Raw genomic sequence first — 14,870 nt, 5'->3', positions numbered from 1 at the left:
CGCAGCAGACCTCTCCTGACTCGCCCGCTGCTCCCCTCAGCAGTGTACTTCAGTTAGTCTGCCTGTTCTGTTCCTCACTCTGTCTCTGGTGAATCCTCTCACCCCCCCGCATCTCTGGCCTATACCCCAGTTCTTGTATGCATAAAAAAATAAATCTTTAAAAAAATAATGTTACCCATGGAACATGGTTCTTGTTGTAACCTTTCCTTTTGTTGATGAGTTAACCTGGTCTTTGTTTGATCTGAAAACCCCCAAACCCTGGCAAGCCAAGTAGGAAGTATCCTACTTCCTCCCCTTACTCCTGCCCCTGGTGATCAACCTATAAAGCCAGGACACCCTCCCCCCCAAGAGCTCTCAGGTGAAATTGTGGCTCAGGGCAGTTGCTGCCCCTCCCCTATTGTGTGACCCACAAAAAAAAATGGGCTTTCCTTGAACTTTGATTGGGTTTCTCTCTAAATTCCTTTTGTCATATCCATGAAGCCAGACAAGAACTCTAATAATTGACCAAAAAAAAAAAGTCAATTAGGCATTAAGCAAAGATTGTAGGCTAGAGATTATTTTTGACCTAATGTACTCCTTTCCCTCAAAATTATTTAAGTGGAGGAGTGGAAACAATGGGGGTTCCCAATGGTCTAGGGTAAAGGGTTATGGGTACTTTGGTGGTGCATGTGGATGGTGACATGCATTTGAGGAGGTGTGAACCTGTTCCTCTAAATCATATATAGTTGCAAATCAATGTTACCTCAATTAAAAAAATAAAATAAAAACAAGACATTAAAACATTTTCAAAAGAATATTCCATAGATGCAATCCTGTAACAATGACAAGATCTGAGTGGCAAAAGAACATCACAGACTCAGATTTAACGCTTAGCAACTCTGTTTACACTCTGTCATAAACTTGAACAGGAATAATGTCAAAAGTGCAAAATGGAATTTTAAGATTTCTTTGCCAGAGACTAAGGAATTGGGGAGCATGTACCCCATGGACCCTCTACCCTCTCTACCTTACAGAGCGAGCATGTCACGATTGAGGAACTAAAAATTAGATCAACTTGGGCTTCAGAATCTGTGGCCAGATACTGATTCCCACTAAAACTCAACTCAAAAAGTCCCCAGGAGAGAAAGCATGATTCACAACACCCAAAAAGGGGAAGCAATCCAAGTGTACACCAATAGATGAGTGGAGAAATAAAATGTATGTGTATATACTATGGAATACTAATTCAGTTTTTAAAGCAAGAGAATTCCAGCATATGCAACAACATGGATGAACCTTGAGGACATTGTACAAGGTGAAATAAGCCAACCGCAAAAAGACAACTACTATATAATTTCACTCAGGTAAGTTACCTAGAGCAGTTAAATTCAGAGACACAAAAAGGAGGTTAGTGGTTATTACCAGGGTATTGCTTAATAGGTACTGAGTTTCAGTTTTGCAAGCTGAAGACAGTTCTGGAGATGGACAGAAGTGATAGTTGTACAACAATATAAATGTACTAACTACATCAAAATGTCTATGATGGGGCCTCCCTAGTGGCTCAGGGGTTAAGTCTTGGCACTATCAAACTATCAGCCATTGCGGCATGAATTCGATCCTGGACAGGGAGCTACCCACATGGCGCAGCAGACCTCTCCTGATTTGCCCACTGCTCCCCTAAGCACTGTATTTCAGTCAATCTGCCTGTTCTGCTCCCAACTCTGTCTCTGGTGAATCCTCTCACCCTCTGTACCTCTGGCCTACACCCCAGTTCTTCTATGCATAAATAAGTAAAATAAATCTTTAAAAAAAGTCTATGATGGTTTTTTGTTATGCGTGTTTTACCAGAATTTAAAAGAAAAGTCCCCAGGAGCCAGAATCAAGGACGCCTTGGGTGTCGCTACTCCGTGGCTCTCGCCTGTCACAGTGTTGCACTCCACCTCTTGGTATAAAGCAGGGGTTTGCATGCCAACACTCTGAAGCCAAACTCCACCACCCCCTCCCATCACACACACACACACACACACACCCTACACAGCTAGGGAAATACAAAAGACATTTTTATGTTCCCTCTATTTCCTCCCCTGTCAAATGAGAATCAATAAAACTAATTTCCGAGAGTGGTTGTGAGTTTAGATGAGAGGAAATGTCTGTCTTACAGTGCCAACACCATGGAGGATGGAAGAATGTTGGGGCTGCTGGTCTCAGTGCAGTAGTCACTTCCTTTCCTCATTTATATCTGTTTAGTTCAGGGAGTGATCAGATTAACTTTTTAGATACCAGGTGAGAATTCCATATCTGAGAGGTTCCGTGGGTAACAAAAATGAACAAAAACTCCTTAGCAGCAAGTCAACACACTGGGCTCCAGGTCTGGTGAGCAGGGGCACAACTCAGGCATTTCTGTCTCAGAGATCCATCTCCCCATAAATGCTTAGAAATACCAGAACTGCCACATGCACTATTTCTGAGTGAATTATTAGCACTTTGTGACAATTTATCCCTGTGATCTCTGAAATATGTAAAATGTCCTCTCCTTGCCCATCAGACAGTCATAAGTATTTCCTTCTAAATGAACACACAGCATCTAACACCAACCCCTTCAAAGCAAAAGATCCATTCACTCTGTTAATCAGAACATCTTAGTTTGCAGTCATTGGTCTATTTAAATGCCTCTTAAAGAAATTACAGGAAAACACCCTTTTGTTTTGAAACATTTCTAGAGAAAATCTGTTAGGATAAATGACTGAACTTTTCACTTTATCTAGAATTGGTGGGCTTCCTTGGTCTTTTTAAAGATACAGTACATTTTACTAGTTTCTAAACTAAAACTCTTCCTGCAGGAATGAGACTTGTTGATTTTAAAACAGCCGCTGTCTTTAAGGTGGTTTTGAGAAAATGCAGGATCTTTTAAGGAGGACATCTGAGTACATTTTACAGTAAGTGAAACTTGGTAACTTCACTGAAACACAGCAGCCTTGAGAAAGCTAAATGAGTTTCATTGTCTTATTTGTTAAAATAGCACATTAAAAAATATTTTGAAGAGCCGGCAGGATGCTTCTGACAGTTGAGTGGGAGGCTCCTGGCTACAGAGCATGATGCTGAGCTGTTAGTTCTCTAAGCTAATCTGTTTAGTTTGAAAAAAGGAAAAAGAACTCAATGGAAGAAGGGAAAGCTACTCATAAGGAAAATTCTGTCCAACACATATGAAAATGTTGATTTATTTTTCCTTCCATATCTGACTCCTGGCATAAAGCAAATAACCTCTAGAAGAAAGGGAGAGAAATCCTATTTTAACTAGAAAAAAGAAAAAGAGGAAAACCTTTGATGCCATTGCCACTCCTTTCCTCTTTAATATCCTAATACAGTTGTAAAGCTCCAAAGGGAGATGGAGTTTATAATCGAAATGGTATTCTAGCCTCATGCTCTATTTTGGAATCCAGCTTTAAAATTTACAATGAAGAGTTTTCTTTTTCACTTAATATTTCCTTGCATTCAAAAACTTGACAAAACAAACAGGGAAAAGCTGCCAGATTTCATCAAGGTAATTAATGTATTAAAATTCCTACCAGCCACTTGTTTCAGCATCTGGTCACTTCTTGCCGAGCTGTCATCATAATGTTCAAAAAGTGAAAATGCAGCAGGCATATTCTCTAAAGAAGCAGTACTCTCCATTGCAGAAAGCAACCTATAAGGGGAAAATATTTCTATGTAGATCAAGAAACATACAGAATGAAAATTAAGAGCAACAGTTCAAATGAAAATGTTGTTGATGAGGTTGATGGTAGTGATAATTTTTTGTGAGGCACTATATCCAAAAAGGATTTAAATTGTTTCAAAGGCTAGAAATACCTGTATAAAACCTACTTATTCTCAGAACCTCATGGTGCTACTGGTAATAGAAATTCCATTCCTATATCCTCAAATCTGACTATGAGTCTTATTTTTTCATTATAAAGTTAGTCCTAACAATGAATACATTTCAATGATTTTTATTTATTTCCTAAGCTATAAAGTTTCAGATGTCCTTGCTGTTCTTAACCCTCACTAACATGTTTCTAGTCATTTAGTTGTGCAAAAAAACATGTTTACCTCCCATGTGTCAGGCACTGTTCTGGATACTAAATACACAACAAAGAAGGATGAAGTCTATTCAGCCTTAAAATACTAAACAAATCACAGTTTATAAATTCATAGCTTCTATATGCTCAAGACCCTCTTAGGAGAAATGGCAACAAATACTCGTTCTTAGCACTTGTATCCAGGTGAAATTTCAACTTGAAAAAGAAATAACAGGTTGCTTCTAAACAGGGAAAGAGTGCAAATGCATTTATCTTTAGCACGAGGAACCTATAATTTGGTTAGGAGATCTGCTTGGTGCACCTTGCATTTTCTTTTAATCTTCCAGCAATGAAGTCAGCTGTAAAGAACTCCAGTGACTTCATTAATTGGATGTTTTGGTTTTGGTAGTACAGACCCACCTCTAAGTCTTTGCACTTGCTGCTGGGACTTCTCTCCTGCTAGGTAGTTGTATGGCACCTTCCTCACTTAATTTAGATCTCTGTCAGATATCAGTCTCTCAGAGAGGCCAGCCCCAATTTCACTGCTAACACTGTGGTGGCTCATCCCTTTCCCCCTTACTCTGTTGTTCTTCAGTTCTCAAACTTATCATAACCTATTTGTTTTCATCTGTCTTTTTTACCAAACTGTAATCCGCATGCAAGAAATGACTTTATTTTGTTCACTACTGTTTTGTAATGTGTTTCTTGGCACATAGTAGGCATTTAATGAATACATTTTGAATGAATTAAGAGGACAAAATTTCATTTGTGTGAGACTATCAGGATCTCTGGCTGGGTAACTTTATTTTATCAGTGTGAGGGACAAGATTATAAAATACAATTGAAATAATTTAAAGCATGGGGCCCCCCTGGTGATGCAAGGAGTTAAGTCTCAGCACTGTGAAGCTATTGGCAGCCACTGCAGCATGAGTTTGATCCCTGGCCAGGGAGCTAACCCACATGGCACAGCAGGGACCTCTCCTGTCTCACCCGCTGCTCCCCTCAGCAGTGTATTTCAGTAGATCCGTCTATTCTGCTCCCCACTCTGTCTCTGGTGAATCCTCTCACCCCCGCCACCAGCACCTCTGGCGTATATACCCCAATTCTTGTATGCATAAATAAATAAATCTTAAAAAAAATATTTAAAGCATGCCCACGATCCTTACTAGGATTAGTCATTTAGGGGAGATGGTTCCAGTAAATGCTCCAAAGAGGAGGTGACAATTAGGGTAAGTCTTAAAGGAGTAAGAGTTTCTGAGGCAGGTAAGGGAACATGGGTGTTGCAAATAGCACAGTGTGAGTACGGGCAGGGAGTTCTGAGAGTCTGGCATCTTCAAGAGCCACAGGGGACCACTGGGTACCTTGAAAATCAGAACATGGAGACAATAAAGATGAAATAGAAAAGTGGGTCATGGCTTGACTGTAAAGAGTCTTTCATATTCACCAAGTTTCTATTTCACCTTTTAAGATAGGAAGAGCCACAGAAATGTGTTTAACAGGGGAGTTTTAGAAGAATATTCTAGCAGGAATCTGAGGAAGGATCAGAGCCAATAGAATAGAGAGGTAATATAGTCCCTCAGTTTGGGAGGACCCCCAAAGTGCTAGGTAAGAGGAGATAACATGAGCCTAAATTAAGACTTTGGGGATGCACAGGGTGGGAACCTTGCCTCTGAATTAACACACAATAGTGACTAACACATACTAAGCCCTCTCAATACAAGTCACTTATATTGAGAAGGACTTTTCTCTTTCTTTTGAAGGACTTTCTTTCTTTCTAGCATAAAAGCTCTAGTGGTAAATACCACAAGTGAAATGTTGGAGTTTTTCCTTATGCACTGGCATGTTCAATTTTAACATCAGTATATGAAAAGCCGAGCAGACATCTTTTTATGAGCAGGTCCTATAGTTGTTTGATTTCTTGTTCCTTGTCATTATTATAACACAAAAGAGCCAAAAGGGGGAGAAATGCATCCTCTTAACAGAACAGCATTTTCGAAGCAAATGTGTTTTTCAAAATATGCAAATTTTGAGTCTAAATATGCTTGACAGCATTCCTTAATTTAAGCATTTTCAGTGTTGAGAAAAGTCATTTAATATACAAGCACTGCCTTTTGAGATATAATATGCAGAGCGGGAGAAGCAGCAAGGTAAAAAAATAATTTAGATAATTAGAATTTCTCTTAGAAAGGAACACCAATAACATTTAAGATTTTGAGGCAGGATTTTCTTGAGGTTAGGAAAGGTTTCTCTAATGAAATAATCAAGTTTCATCACAAGTGTGTGCATATGTGCAAGTTTAACAGGGCTTTCTTTAATTGTTCATATTTCTTTATCCAATCCCACATTTTGGTTTGTTATTTTCTTTACAGAAAAATAATGGTTCTCCCAAGTGTACTCTCCCTTAGCTGACATTAGAGCTTTAGCAAAGATTAATCCATTGTCAATGGGACAGTGAAATAAAAATTAATTAAAATGACACACAGATGAACAAGTTCAAGCACAAAACCAAAGAAACAGTATTTAATATTAAATGAATGTCAATTCATAGTAGTAAGTTAATATCCTAATGTTTAGAAAAATAAAAATATACTAAGATAAATTCACAAATTTTTATTCACCAGTTTCCTGCCAATCATTCTCTCCCATGAGTGGATAAAATATAAATAAGCAAATATGCATCAATACTGGCCTGTGTATATAGACTGACACTATAAATCCATATACTTTTTGAATAAAAATAAATAGCAATAATATTTATGGAAAATGTATAATTTTCTTTTTAAGTAAAGGAAACTTGATTCAGGCCTGCCTAGTGTGCTTCACATTTCTGCATGGGAATTAATAAAGAGGTAGGTGCATTATCCCACCCTGGATTCTCAAGCAGTAGATAGGGGGTGGGACTTCAGGAGTTCTGGTTTTACCACCAACACAGGAGATTCAGGCACAGCCAGTCTTAGGTACCACTGGGCCACAGGACAGACACAGATTGTTATAAACCAGAGATTCTCAACCCTGGCTGCTCATCAGAATCACTTAGGAAACTTAAAAAATACCAAGGCCACAGCCCAGACCAATTTAATCAGAATCTCAGGAGGTAAGATTCAGGCATCAACATTTTTTAAAACTACCCAGGTAATTTTATTTATAAAAGAGTCACTATCATAAAGCCCCAGTTGATTAATGCCAATATTAATTAAAAAATTCTTTTCGTAATTTTTATCAGCAATAGATTCTATTGAATAGATTTATTTTAGAGGTAAACAGGATTTATCTGTGTAATTTTCATTATCTAAAAAAATCAAGGTTTCTAATTCAAACTCATTTTTCTGTATTTTGACATATTACAAATATGAATTTTTTATTTTACTTTATGCTATTTCACAATTTGTCATTGAAGTACACTTAAAATAATATTTACAACTTTAAAAATTACATTAAGGGGGTAAAAATTATTTTTAAAAAGTAGGTTCAACCAGTAGGAAAGACTTCAGACTTTGCTATGGGAAAAAAGGAAAGCTGTGTCAGATCAGTAGGAACATTTTAATACCTAATGCTCCAAAAAAAGAAACATAGATCTGATGTTCATGTGTTTTTATAGACAACATATCCTAATTTCTTGTTGAGTGTTTTCCCTTTTGAAAGAATAAAGTATTTCTCTGATATTGAGTGTTAAAAACAACAACAAACACAAAATCAAAAGAGGAAGATTCATTTTGGTTAACTGAGCAGAAAAGAAGATAAATGCATGCCTATCGTTTGAAGAGAAAAAGAGAGAACATTCCACTAAGATTACATAAGTCATAAAATTACTCAAGGCAGACATGAATGATTTCTTTAAATAGTCATATTTAACCAATAAGTTTAAGCATTTACATAATGTTCCACATACGTGACAGGAAAAACGGTCTAGATTATATTGAAAAAATATAGAACACATCTCAAGGAAGCAGTTAAAAATCTACATTATGATGATTGTTATTTAACAAAAGCACATGCAATTTCCTTACAAAGCTGTCATTTAGCTTGTACAAGCACTGTGTCTAAAGGTGAAAATCCAGTAGCTCACTAAATGTATGTACTTTTTAATTGGCAGCACATTTGCTATAAAGCATCAGAGTATTACAAATAAAGCACTCAATCATGCTGTTCTCATTCGCCACCACATTGAGCCACATGTATATACCTTTCATTGATTTCCTCAAAGGACTTTTGGGGAGTTGGGGGAAGGGAGGAGAGAGAGAGAAAAAAAAAAACAATTAACAACTGAAAGAAAATCAACTTAGAGCGCTTAAGATCAAGCCAGTTCTAAAATCATTACTCTTTGGCTTCCCTGGAGACTGTTTCTCTTGAGTGGCATCAGTCCCCAGGCACCAGGAAATCATTGCTCACAAAGAGAGGTCCAAGCAGGGTTGGAGGGGCTTTAGTTTCCAGCTTTGCTCTGCTCTTTATGATCAGCAAGACCTGGGTTGAGTTTGCTTATGCTCTGCTTCTCTTTATTCATTAACAAATGGTTACCTTCCAGAATAGAAATCTCTGAAGCAAGAAAAGTGACTTAAATTTGCTCAATGTGGCATATATTCCAAAAATGCAATCAGTAGTTATCTCTGAGTGATATCTTCTCTGTGTTTTTCTATATTTTAAAAATTTTGTAAAATGGATATATATCTCTTTTATAATCAGGAAAAAATGCTTCTTTTTATAATTTGTTATTCTAAAGAAAAGAAAATATTCTTTTCAAACAAAGGTACGGTTCTTAGGGAACACAAAGCACTTTATGTTATACTTCACAGGAGATACATAACTTAAAAACATTAAAGCATTGCCTTCACTAAACTTAAAGCAGTGGAATAATTTTCATTCTCCTTTGAGGATGGCTATGTCTACTGCACCCAAATCTGTCCTCACTAGAGGTGTCCGGTGAGAATAATAAAAACCCTAACATTGTCCTATTTTGTCCTGTTCTATCTCCAAAATGTACTAGAGAGCTGAGAGGACTGGTGACCTTTGAAAGGGAGGGCTCTACTCATCATAAGAACATGCTTTCCTAGGCTTTGACTATTAGGTTTGGGGCTGTCCTCGGAGAAAACATCTTCATTCCTCAGGGTTAATCCTGCCTCCCTGGAGAAACATCTAGGAATTATGAGAGCAAAGAGCTAACTCTGGAGCAAGTTGAGGAACACCCAAAGGAATCTCTGTGCAAAAGGCTCTAGTTTGAATTAAGAAAACCTGTTCCCAGAGAACATCTTGTAAAAACATCAACATGGTGCCTAAAAGAGGTGTGTCATGTCTTGCATCCCTTAAAGTGTACCAAAATGCTCCTGTTGGCCCCCCCCGGGTGAGGCTCAGAGGAAACAACCCATAGGAGAGGTTGCTTCAGACTAGGAGTGGGAGCAAAAAGGGTAGGTCCAGGGACCAGCAAGAAAATGCCAGGCGCTAGAAGATCAGGACTCCCAAAGGGAAAGCAGGGCACGTAAGGCTTTCAGGTTGCTTTCTCTCCCTTCCAGAGAGGACCAACCAACTCAGGGTGACAGAAAGGACAGACAGTGCTATGTCCTGACTTCCATGTATCCTTCAGCTGATCTGGGTACCAAGGCTTTGAGGACTTGCTGGCCTTTTCCATAGGCATCAAACAGGACCTAATGATTGCTAAATGCCAGAATTATATAAGCCCCACACTGAGATATAAATGATCTTGGGGAACACTAAAAGATCAATTTTAAAAAGTAGATTTGGGTCAAAGTGGACTTAATTGGCACTTACAGTCAGGAAAACGGTCTCATCAAGCTCCTCTGCTTCTCTCACGATGGTCTCCAGGGTGTCTTTGGCAGTGTCCATGCTCTGCAGAAAGTGGACCATCTGATCGTGCAGGAACTCCATCTTCTTTTTCTTTACTTCCTCAAAGCTCTGGGCTTTCTCATCGTACTGTGCTAAAACCTTCTTCATCATTTCCTCATTCTGCTCTTCTAGCCTTTTCTCATTTTTACTACAGTTTTCCTAAAGACAAACACACACTTCTGAATAAAACAAATAATGCATGTCTTTAAAAAAAATAGAAATACCAGCCTTTTAAAGAACTGACCTCTGGCTTTTTGATAAGAAAATCACACATTATACACAGTGTAAATTTTCCACCCACCTACCCTCTTTGACACAAGTAGCTTTGCAATAGAATTAGTGTAAGAGTATTACCAAGAAGAATTTAGTTAATAAATATGGAAAAAGGCATTTGTATAGAAGTTTTGCCCACTTGCATTCCCACATACGGCTTGAAAATGACAACACAATGAATGAAGACCCCTGGTCTTTAGGGAGTGGAGCAGGTTTAGCCATTTTCACCACGCCACTGAAATCCTAGTGAGTGAGGAGCAGCCAGGAAGTTGTATAGAGTCTACATCCACAAATGCTCTCCACGGGCACTTCCACCACAGTAGGAGACACTTGATTAGCCATCTGTACAAACTCAGATACCTCACTGTCCTCAAAAGCAGGAGGAATGATAAGGTCGTCATATAAATTACTGACTAAAAGGGACACTTTGGGAGGTGCACTAAAAATAATTAGCAGGTGTAAACTGATCTACATCAGGAATTAAACAGCCTTTGACAAGCAAATCAGGATGTGGCACCATCTAATGATAGGAAAACTATGCACCAGTCTTCTGCAGGGACCTTGAGCCCTCTGCCACTCCTGGTTGACAAGTGAGGATGCCAGGGCCATCTCTGTAAATAGATGGAGCATTCCTACCCACTCTCTTCACTGTGAAGGGAGCGAGGCCAGCTACGAGGAGGCCATGAACTCATCAAAGATAATGGTACCAGGGAGACACTCATTTGTCCTGGGCATGGGAGACGGAACAGTATCTGGGAGTGCTTCTGCAGAGCTAGCCCAGTGAAAGGAGGAATGGTGGTGCCAGTAAGAACTCTGACCTGAATTTAAATCTTGTCTCTTAGCTTCCTATGACCTTAGACAATAACCCTAAATCTTAGTTGCTTTTCTAAAAATGGGAAAAAAATAAAATGATCTCATATGGTTACTATGAGATTTAATTGAATAAAACAGGTAAGCATTTGCCCTATCACAGGAAGTCCCCAATAAATGTGTATGCATTTTTTAAGCAGATTAAACTCATTCTATTTATGTACGGCTTTCCCATCACTCAGATACAATTAAAATCAAGCCAAATTATCATGTATGTTTTTATTTGAAAACACTTAAAAAATTATACCAATACTCTTATTTATATATATATATTAAAATTTAGCTTACGCTTACTAGAAGGTACTGATACCCAAATATCTAAGTCACATACACTCACATAAATTAATCAGAGAATATATTTTCATTTCAGGACACTGCAATCATTTACTCTAGCTTATATAAACTTTTTACAAATTAAGACATTGAGAAGAAAAACGTTGAGAATATAATATTTGTTTAGGCCTCACAGAGTAAAAATTTACTCTTCAATCAATGTGTATGCATTTTTAAGGGCAAGTCATTTATCCATAGAAAGTAGTCTCACTGATTATACACCAGAAAAACTTCAAGGACCTTCACTTTTAATGGAACAAAACCAACAATGACAAACAACCAAGCCACACACAAACCCCAAGGGAGATCCTTTTAGCTCAGAATCATTTACTGGTGATACCATAAACAAACCAGGTTAACGTAAAAGGGATACAGTAACTTACCTCAACGGTATTAAAAAAAGATTCTATCTCTCTAACAAAGGCTTCAATCCTCAAGGACTTTTCCTGTAAGTTTTCTAGAAATTCTGCTAATTGAACCTGAAAAAAATTAAGATGTCCTTAGGATATGACACTTAGGAATTTCAAGCAGTAAGTTCTGATTTCCTTATAAATTTAGTACATTTGGTAGAAATTTATTATATCATGTTCACTAAAAAATCAACCTTTAAATATTCATTTCTGCTTCATCTAAATTGACTATAGTTAATTCTGTATGATAAACAATCAGGAGTTTTGTGAAAGAGCACTAGAAAGAGAGTTTATTCTCTCATGAAAGAGAGTTCAAAACATATTTGTTTTAGTGATATATAGATTTGAATTCTTTCTCCTTGGAAAAGCATCACTTTTTATACAATTGTCTTTCTTCTAGGCAGATGTTTTGTTGAACTAGTTCAACATACCCTAGCACTTTCCTTACATTTGCACCAGTGGCCGCAGGTGTGCCTTGGAGGACTGAACTCTGAAAAAGTGATCAGCATCCCCAGGTCTGAAGTCTTGTAACCAAATGATGTCTACTAGGGTACTAATGACCCTCAAAGTGTTAAAATACTCAAGGAGTGACAGGCAACCAGAAAATGTATGGGTGAAGTGTAGGATGCTACCATTTAAATAATAGTTTAAAACCTATAGCTACAATCTATCCTGCTAAACTTTACAAATAACAAGACAAAAACAGCTTCAACTGCCTGACTTGCTACCCTCAAAATGCTAGAGAAATAAGTTTGATGGAAACTGCCATCTCTCCATGAGCTTCCAGGATATCACATAGATCCCATCGTCCCTTGGACTTTTTCTTGTCTTTGTGTACGGTGCCCTGCTCTTTACTGCAGAACTCTGTCTTATTTAAGGCTCACCCAAGTTACAACTTTTCAATACACCTCTCCTAACCCTCCTTGTCCCATTTCACCATTTTATTCACTGCCCAAAGGTTCCTTTCTCAGAACACTATGTTGCCACAATTTAGGGATACTGATTTGGGGAAGCAAGTATATCTTACTTTATTTTCATTTTCATTTCCAATGAAAGTCTTGACATGGAATGGGAAGTTAAAAAACAATGAGAAAAAGGAAGTGAAACAAGTGAAGGAAGAAATAAAAGATCAACAAGAGATAAGTCACCACAAGAGCAATGCAGTTAAGGAGAAGCAAGGACCAGAATAATCTGTAAATGCAAGTGCCAGTGCCTAAATAATCTCTAATGGCCTACTCACAAGATGCTAGAAGATCCTTAAGTTATAATTTTTAATTAGATTTTTAATTTTAAAGAAGTTAAAAATGAACTCCTTATGAAAGTTCATTACGTTGACTTAATGAAATGGAGTAAGTCTCTTGCTTTAGTCAACTAGTTTTCCAGAGAAGATTAGAGGGTAAGAAAACACTTTCAAATGGGTTCAAAGCCGGCCTCCCTGGTGGTGCAGGCGGGTGAGGGCAACGCTGTGAAGTTGTTCGCAGCCTCTGCAGTGCCGGTTCAATCCCCGCCGGCCTCGGAGCAACCCACATGGCGAGCAGACCTCTCCTGCCTTGCCTGCTGCTCCCCTCAGCAGTGTATTTCATCAGTCTGCCTGTTCTGTTCCCCACTCTGTCTCTGGTGAATCCTCTCACCCTCCCGCACATCTGGACTGTACCCCGGCTCTTGTACAAATGAAATAAAAAAATCTTTAAAAAAAAATTGGGTTCAAAGAGCAGACATCTTTAACCTCACTTGAAATTTGTTTTAAATTGACAATATTTAGGCAGAATTACTTTTTAATTTCTAAAACTCATAAACAAAGCAGAATGAGAAAGGTTGAATATACCTAGTCGTCTTTCTGCTGACAGTGCCCAATAGCTGTCAGTTAACAAAATCAAATGTCATCACATAGGGCCTCCCCTGGTGGCACAGCAGTTGAGCGCTGGGCTGTGAAGCTGCCCGCAGCCTCTGCAGCACCGGTTTGTTCCCCGGCCTCCGGCGAGGGCCCCACATGGCACAACAGACCTCTCCTGCCGCGCCCGCTGCTCCCCTCAGCAGTATATTTCGTCACTCTGCCTGTTCTGTTCCCGGCTCTGGCTCTAGTGAATTCGCTCACCCTCCCGTGCTTCTGACTGTACCCAGTGCTTGTATAAATAAATAAATAAATCTTTAAAAAAAAATGTCATCACATAAATGGGGCTAATTTCACAGGTGCTAATACATCCTGGTGTCTGAGATTTCATACAAGAAATAGCCCCATCTCTGAATTTGGCCAGCTAAAGCAAATTTCAACAAAATTTTATGCTGAAGAAGTAAAACCAGTATCAGACACGTTGAGAAAGATTAATTTGGCAGACAAAAAAAAGGCCAAGATTCTAATATGTTATCCTATTGAATAAAAAATGAGACCGACAATTATTTAAGAGTGACCTAATTGAATAATCCTATTGAAAATCATTACCACTAGCAAGGCACTGGGTGGAGCAAAATGGATATATGATCAAGAACAGGATCTGTGGTGGCAGACAGACTGGGTACCAATCCTAGCTCTGTCTTCCATGACTTTGACCAAATCACTTAAACTATATGAGCCCATTTCTTTCTCTGCAAATTAATGACAATGACAGTATTGTTGCAAAGATTTAAAAGATACCTTGTAACTTTAAAAAGTGCCTAGTACATAGTAAGTGCTCAATTCTGTTATGCATGGTATTGTAAGATCATTCTGGCTACTGTATAGAAAATAAATTAGGGCCTCCCCGGTGGCGGCGCAGCGGGTTGAGCGCCATGCTGTGAACCTGTCCGCAGCCTCTGCAGTGTGAGTTTGATCCCGGCCTTCCGGGGAGATTCCCACATGGTGCAGACCTCTCCTGTCTCCCCTGCTGCTCCCCTCAGCAGTGTATTTCTGTCATCTGCCTGTTCTGCTCCCCGGTCTGTCTCTGGTGAATTCTCTCATCCTCACCTCTGGCCTGTACCCACGCTCTTGTATAAAAATAAATCTTTAAAAAAAAAAAAGAAAAGAAATTAAAGAGACAAGGGTAAAAACACCAGTTTTAAGGCTGTAATGAAGGTAGATGAGAATAGCAAAGACTAAATGCTTGATTTCCAATAGTAACTCTGGGGAAGTGGAGTA

The 14,870-nt window shown here is 38.6% G+C and overlaps 1 protein-coding gene across 1 annotated transcript in view; it reads right to left on the bottom strand.

Moving 5' to 3' along the window:
* Positions 1-14,870, bottom strand: part of CMYA5 (cardiomyopathy associated 5) — an 83,343-nt gene that overhangs the window by 25,521 nt on the left and 42,952 nt on the right. Inside the window, 4 exon segments of the mRNA XM_054687985.1 lie at positions 3,546-3,664; positions 8,221-8,234; positions 9,798-10,031; positions 11,732-11,827. Of these exon segments, the coding sequence (XP_054543960.1) occupies positions 3,546-3,664; positions 8,221-8,234; positions 9,798-10,031; positions 11,732-11,827 (463 nt within the window).

The sequence above is a fragment of the Talpa occidentalis genome, unplaced genomic scaffold, assembly GCF_014898055.3.
Source record: "Talpa occidentalis isolate TD23 unplaced genomic scaffold, MPIMG_talOcc4v2.1 talOcc4.6, whole genome shotgun sequence".
Classification (NCBI taxonomy): Eukaryota; Metazoa; Chordata; class Mammalia; order Eulipotyphla; family Talpidae; genus Talpa; species Talpa occidentalis.
This window is presented reverse-complemented; position numbering and strand designations above follow the sequence as displayed.